Source organism: Nomascus leucogenys, chromosome 3 (genome assembly GCF_006542625.1).
Source record: "Nomascus leucogenys isolate Asia chromosome 3, Asia_NLE_v1, whole genome shotgun sequence".
Lineage (NCBI taxonomy): Eukaryota > Metazoa > Chordata > Mammalia > Primates > Hylobatidae > Nomascus > Nomascus leucogenys.
This window is the reverse complement of record NC_044383.1, coordinates 35,865,729-35,872,775: the sequence shown is the minus strand read 5'-3', so window position 1 is coordinate 35,872,775 and position 7,047 is coordinate 35,865,729. Positions and strand designations below refer to the sequence as shown.

The 7,047-nt window shown below is 57.5% G+C and overlaps 1 protein-coding gene across 1 annotated transcript; it reads right to left on the bottom strand.

Moving 5' to 3' along the window:
* Positions 1–455: 455 nt before the first annotated feature.
* SFRP5 (secreted frizzled related protein 5) lies at positions 456–5,719 on the bottom strand. Its single transcript, XM_030808769.1, has 3 exons — positions 5,029–5,719; positions 3,379–3,456; positions 456–1,568 (listed from the first exon to the last, which is right to left on the bottom strand). The coding sequence occupies exons 1-3, from the start codon at positions 5,549–5,551 to the stop codon at positions 1,222–1,224; spliced, it is 948 nt and encodes a 315-aa protein (XP_030664629.1). The 5' UTR covers positions 5,552–5,719; the 3' UTR covers positions 456–1,221.
* Positions 5,720–7,047: the final 1,328 nt, after the last annotated feature.

Here is a 7,047-nt window from a genome sequence, read left to right as displayed (position 1 = left end):
CTGGACCAGGGACAGGTAAGGAGCAGTGCCCTCGGTGTGTGAAAGCTGAAGGGGAGGAATGACACGTCTTTGGCCTCAGGCTTTTCACGATAGTTCCCTGTGGCCCCACCTTCTTGGACTCCTCCGATCGGGCCCTGACCTCCTCGGGGAGCTGCTGCAGGACCATGGGAGTCTTCTGACTGTAGGAGAAAGCTGGGGAACTTGGCACCTCCATTCCTCCTCAGGGACAAAAGAATGGCCATCTCCATCCCTCACTTAGCGGTCAGAATGACAGGGTGACCCTTGCTATGTACTACAAAAACACAGGTCTTGCTTTTCTTAGGCATTCCAAGGAGGTCTATGTGGCCAGGTCATGGGTTAAGATAAGGGCTTCTTTCTGAAGCTCCATTCTAAACCTCCCTCTCCCCCAACCTCTTGGGAACCAGCTGACAAAGAAACCACCTGGTCTAAACCAATTATTGTTTTCTTTGATTTAATTAAAAAGTTAAAAAAATTAGAAAACCCAACCCTGCATGTATTGGTTGTCTAGTACCTATGGCCTCACAGCAGTAGCAATAACTTATCGAGATAAAAGGGAGAAGCAGAGGCTGAGGAATGAACCCCGGGAAGCGAGCTGCGGGCGGACCGGAAAGGGGTCTATGCCGAGGCTGGGCTGGGCTTGCTCTCCAGTCTGGGGGGAGCTCTGGGCCTTGGGGCAGGGAAATGGGCAAGCTGGGGAAGGCAGGGGGGTGTGGCTGGAGGCACTGAGACCCTAACTCCTTTCCTTTGGGGGGCTAGGATGACACATACAGGGGCGGTGAGGAGAACTGTCTCCCAAATAGCTTAGCCTAATATTGAGACTTCCCTCTTCAAGGTGAGGCCCCACCACCGACAGAGGGGAGCTGGAGCTGACACCACCATCTACTCTGAAACCTCTGCCTCAGGGTGTCTTGAGCCCCTCCACCCTTCCCTCACCCTCTCCTCCCCTGCCTGCTTTCTGAGACCCTGGGGTCTTCTCCCAGATGAAGAAGCCCTGCTCCTGAGAGAGGAAGCCCAACATCCCAGGGACCCCAGGACCCCTGGGTCAAAAAGGACAGCCTGGGCTCCGTGCCCATCCCTTGGGCCCTGTGCCAGTAACAACATTCGTGAAAACACCCTCTGGTAGGGCCGGGTCAGCCTGGAAGTTGGGGTGGGGCCAGAGGGCAAGCAAGGCACAGCTGGCAGGGCAGGGAGGACTGCCCTTTAGTGGGGCTCTGCTGCCCCGTAGAAGAAAGGGTAGTAGAGGGAGCAGGGGTAGGAGAACATGAATTTGACCGCAAACTTCATCTCCTTATTCTTCTTGTCCCAGCGGTAGACGGCCATGAGCAGCAGCTGTCCATCCACTTTGCGGCCCATGACCAGGAAGCTGCCCGCCAGGCTGTCCAGCTGCGGGCAGGGGCAGCCCGCACCGTTCTTCATGTGCAGCACCAGCCGCTTGGTGTCCTTGCGCTTCAGGGGGCCCGGCTTGAGCAGCTTCTTCTTTTTCTGGGCTCCAATCAACTTCCGGTCCCCATTCTCTATCTTGATCTCCTTGATGCGCATTTTGACCACTGTGGGAAGAAAGTACAGGGGCAAGTTGGGAATGGTCAGATCTGTGTGGGATGCTGGTGGGCCCAGAGTTGGTGTGTTCTGGACCTTCGGGCTTGGGGAGCCTGATGCCCTGCAGGGCTTGGAAGGGTGGAGCTCGTAGGGCACATTTTCATATTTATGAAGCACTTATCATGCTGCACTCTCACGAACAACATCACGTTTCATCCTCAAGGTACAGGAGAGGGGAAATGAGGGGTAGAGAGCTTGTGACCTGTGAGAGTCGAGAGTCCAAGCCCTTCTGAGACACCAAAGGCAGGGTGGAGAGCTCTTGATGGAGCAGCGTGTGGGGCTCCCCAGGGAGGGGGATAAGGAGTGGATGGGACTGGGGCCGACTGCTTGGAAGGGGATCCTTGTGATGGAGGGAGGCTGGACTTCCTGATCTCTGGGGATGATTCCCATTGGGATTTCTGGCTGTGTGTGAGTGTATGGTATGGAGTATATATGGGGTGTGTATATGTGTGTGCATGCACACACAGTGAGTGTGGTTGGAACAGTGATGGGCTGGCAAATATTTAACAGCCGGCTCTGTGGACAGGGAGCCCTGCTTTGCATTCATTGACATCCATGGGGTAAATACTCCCACCACAACTGACTGCATGACTGGGCGTGGAGCTGGGAATAGATACACACAGTTCGGCTCTTGCTGGTGTGAACACACCACTGTACAGTAATGTGTTTGTGTGTGTGAGAGAGATTGTACAGTGGGTGGGAGTGTGTTTGTGCTATGTTTAGGAGTGGGGCAAGGGGTGTGGCTGGAGGCAGGGAGACCCTAACTCCTTTCCTTTGGGGGGCTAGGATGAAGGCAGGGTCTGTGGCCAGAGAGCCACGGTGCAGGTCACCCTGCAGTGGACGTAGACAGCCTAAGGAGTCCTGAGCCTCAGGGTGGGGTGGGGAGTCCCTCGGGCTGGTCTCTCCCTTCTTCAGGCTTCTGGGCCCCCATCTCTGTGGGGCCAGAGAGAAATCAGAGAATAACTCTGCCCACTCTTGGCAGGAAATTGTCATAAAATCTTGTTCCTTCTCTTTATGTCCCCTTCCCCCTCTCTTTCTCTCTCTGACACATACATACACCCCTAGGAATAGCAGTATTCTCTTTCCAAACAGGCTACCAACATAAAAGACTCCTCTGAAGAAAGGACTTCATTATCCTTTCCTTTTTTCTTTTTTTATAGACAGGGAGGCTAAGACACAAAACAGGGAACTGACTTGGCAAAGATCACACACTGGACTGCGTGGCCCATGTGTGAGCCAGGTCCTGACCAAACTTGGCTGGGTTGTCCCAGAAAATGGGAAGGCTCTGGGATGAAGCTGTGGGGACAGGTGACCACAGCTCCGCTGGCAGGAGGTGTGCTGAGTCCCAGGTGGAGGTACCCACGGACAAGGGTGCTCCACTTCCATCCTAGAGCCATCACTCCCCACCTGGCTCCATCCATTTCTGGGCTAAGCCTGCACTATCCACAGAGATGATCCAGTCATGGAGGGCCCTCTGAAAACGACACCAAGGGAGGGCTATGGGAGCCCTGGCCGGGGTGGTTTCTGAGGCCCAAGGCCCATGGCCTTGAGGGACTTATGATGGTCCTGAGATGATGCAGAAAGAGGTACATTTCTCTTGGGAAAGGGTTTATGGTTATCATTGGCTTCCGAACGGGAGCCATGATGCAAAAACTGTTGGGATTCACTGTGATGGATGTGGGCATGGATGTTCCCATGTGTGGCAAGAAAGAGGGGCTGGGGGTGATGCTGGGGCAGTGGCAGCGTGGGCCCCACACTCACCAAAGTCACTGGAGCACATCTGCTCCATGAGGCCGTCAGCGCTGTGCTCCATCTCACACTGGGCGCAGATCTTGGTCACTGAAGAGAGAAAGTGGGGTGGGGTTGGGGGACAGTTGGTGAGGGGATTGGAGTTCCAAGAGCCACTTGGGGTGCAGGCTTCCTCACTGACCAGCCACTTCCCCTTGCCTAGCCTCTACTTCCTTATCAGGAAATGGGATGATGGCAATCATATCACTACCTGCTCACAGAGTGATTGACAATCACCAGACAGGCTGTGCAGTGACAAAATTGCCAGGTGGGCACAGTGACTGCCCCACGACCCTGGCAGCTGCAGCCATGATGTGCATTGTCTTTTAAATTTTATCTCCTCTCATCCTCAGCCTATGAAGTAGGGATTCTTATTCCTATTTTATTTTTGAGATGTAGTCTTGCTCTGTCACCCAGACTGGAGTGCAGTGGCTCTCTAATCTCAGCTCACTGCAACCTCCGCCTCCCAGGCTTAAGCGATTCTTCTGTCTCAGCCTCCCGAGTAGCTGAGATTACAGGCGTGTGCCACCGCGCCCGGCTAATTTTTGTATTTTCAGTAGAGACGGGGTTTCACCATGTTAGCCAGGCTGGTCTAGAACTCCTGACCTCAAGTGATTCACCCACCTTGGCCTCCTAAAGTGCTGGGATTACAGGTGTGAACCACCGTGCCCAGCCCTTATTCCTATTTTGGAGAAAAGGGAACCGAGGCCCAGAGCGGTTACTCAAGTCTGACAGCAGACGGGGAGGAAGGGGGAGAGGGCATGGAGCCAGCCTGGAAGAGCTATGTGGACCAGCACAGAAAAGGGGAGGCTGAGACCAGGGAGAAATTAGGGTTCAGGGGACTGAGGGTGTGGGTGGGAGGAGGGACTTAGGATCTCATAGGTTTCATGAGCCTGGGATGGCTTCCTATTTTACGGATGGGGAAACTGAGGCTCAGTGAAGTCAAGCAACTTGTCTAAGGGCTTCTCTTTAGGGGCAGAGCCTAATCTGCTCTTCCTTCCGCACTGAGCCTTACCCAAATGACTCCCAGCCAGGGGAACCGGGGAAGAGGGTGGAGATCTTAGGGTTCCAGGTACAGAAAACGGACGCAGATCATAGTCCAGGAACATTCTTAGTCCCCAGTCTTTCCCCACATCCCTTCCCTCACCTCTCCTCTCTTCCCAAGGTCCCAACACGGGGTGGGGGTGATGCTTGCTTTGGTGCCTCGGGATCCAGGTGAAAGGCATTGTTTAACGACCCCAGGCATTCTTGGGCTGAGAGGGGTCATAAAGCATTTATCAGGACTTCCCAGGATTGGGGGACTGCATTGGGGGATTCTCAGCAGCTTGGTTGGGTGGGTACTGAGAGGGGTGCCAGGGGTTTCCAGGGAACGAGAACCAGGTCTGGAGCCGCAGGGAGGCACTACGCTGCCACTCCCTGGGGAGGTGGGAAGGCGGAAGACTGCAGGAGATAATTCCGGGGGCGCTGGGCTGAGCTACGACAGCGTGTGTGTGTGTGTGTGTGTGTGTGTGTGCGCCCGCGCGCGGGCGGGGGGGGAGCTGCACCTCTTCGGGGGTTCGCAGAGCTGTGCTAGGGGAGCTGCAGGGCCGTCGGAGCGCGCGGGGACGGCGGCGGCGGCGCTACCTGGAGGCGCGGTGGCGGGCAGGTGCCCGAACTGCACGGCGATGCAGAGGTCGTTGTCCAGGGGGAACTTGTGGCAGTGCAGCATCTCGGGCCAGGGGAAGCCGTAGGCCTCCATGAGCGGCGCGCAGCCGGCGCGCACGGCCTCGCACAGCGAGCGGCACGGGTAGATGGGCCGGTCGAGACAGACGGGCGCAAAAAGCGAGCACAGGAAGACCTGCGTATCCGAGTGGCAGCGCTTGGCCAGCAGCGGCAGCCAGCTGCTCGCCTGCTGCTTCACTTCGGCTAGGCTCTCGTGCTCCAGCAGGTTGGGCAGCCGCATGCGCTTGTAGCCCACCGTGTGGCACAGCGGCAGGTCGGCAGGGATGTCAAGGCACTGCGGCGGCTTGGAGTAGGAGCGGCCGTGCAGCGGCTCGGCCTGCCAGCCATAGTAGTCGTACTCCTCGCCGCGCGCCGGCGCCCAGTGCAGCGCCCCCAGCAGCAGCGCCAGCGCGGCCGTCCGCGCGCCCCCCGCCGCCGCCCGCATGGCTGCGCCCTCTCCAGGCGCGCGCCGCGCAGCCCCCCGACGCTCGGTGCCCGGCGGCCCAGGTGCCCCGGCGTGCGCCCCCGGCCCTGACTCTACCCAGCCGCCGCCGCCGCGGAGGTCGCCCAGGTGGGTGGCAGCCTGCGCTCCGGGCGCCCGGACTGATCCTGGCGCCTCCCACCTCGGGGCTCCAGCCCGGGCCTCGCCGTGAGCCCCAGCCAATCTCCGGCCGCCTGGCCCCAGCTCCAAGGCGGGGAGGCAGTGGGGGCGGCCCTCAGCCCCTCCCGCACCCTGCCCGCGCGTCCCGCCCAGCGCCAGGTCTTGCGCCCCTCTCCCGGCTCGGCTCCCCTGCAGCGTCCCTGGCCTCGCCCAGCGCTTCTCCCCGGGGCTCCCTGCCTCCCTGGGCATTTTCGTCGACCCTCGCCTTCTCCATCCTTCCTCCTTATCTCTCTCCGCCACAGCCTCTCCTGTTCCTTTTCTCACTCACTTCACTTGCTTATCTCTCTGCCTTGGCCTTTCTCCCTCTGCTCTGTTTTCTCTTCCCCGACACCTCGGTTCTTCTTCTCCCTGGTGAGGGGCTCGTGCCACCCCACACCCTCCTGGATCTTCTGGTCCTCCTGGCAGGTCTTCATTGAGCTTGGTGCCAGGCCCCATGCTGGCTGCTGGGGAATCAAAGATGGATATGACCCAGAACCCACCTCCAGGGCCAGGATAGTCTAGTGTGGGTGAAGGTAATCATAGCTTCTATTTAGTGAGCTCTTACTACCTGCCAGGGATGGTGCAAGGTGCAAGGTGCGGTGCAAGGTACGTTCCAAGCTTATCAGCTATTGCTAATGATAGCCAATACTTAGTGGGTGCTAATTGTCTGCCGAGTCTGATCTGAGCACACTGCATAAACTCGCTCAGCTAATTCTCACAATAATGCTAGATGGTGGGTAGGTACTATTATTGTCCCCACCTTACAGATAAAGATCCTGCGGCAGAGCGGTTAAGCACGGATTAGAGCTGGGATTTGAACCCAGATAGTCTGCTTCGAGAGTCAGAGCCCAGAAACAACCAGGAGGCCTGGATTCTGAGTCTGTAGGCCTAATGACCAAGGGGATAGGGAGTTCAGAGAAGTGGAGTAACTGGCCCTTGGCCACACAGCTCATATGTGAAGGAGCTAGGATTTGAATCCAGGTGTTGGGCTCCAAAGGCCAGGGCTTAACCATTCTGTGGTAAGATAACTTCCAACCCATGGTAGGGAACACGGTGGGAGGAGGGGGAATTGATGGTGTCTCTGAGCGGGGCACCCAGGCAAGCATCAGAGGGGAGGGGACCTTCAGGAGCCCCATGCTTGGTGCCTTTCTCTCCTGTCTGAGTCCTGCCTTTCATTGGCTCTCCCTAGAGAGGAATTTGGACTGGAGGCTTGAAGAGAGGGGAATTCCTTCCTGAGAGCCTAGCCTGACAACTGACCTCCCAGTCTTTGGTGGGGAGGGTACCCTGGGGAGGTGTTTCCT

Coding starts and splice junctions, on each gene's coding strand:
- SFRP5 (XM_030808769.1), bottom strand. CDS start 5,551: ATGCGGGCGGCGGCGGGGGGCGCGCGGACGGCCGCGCTGGCGCTGCTG. Junction 3,457..5,028: donor GCCCGCCACCGCGCCTCCAG/GTAGCGCCGCCG, acceptor TTCTCTCTTCAG/TGACCAAGATCTGCGCCCAG. Junction 1,569..3,378: donor GATGTGCTCCAGTGACTTTG/GTGAGTGTGGGG, acceptor TTCTTCCCACAG/TGGTCAAAATGCGCATCAAG.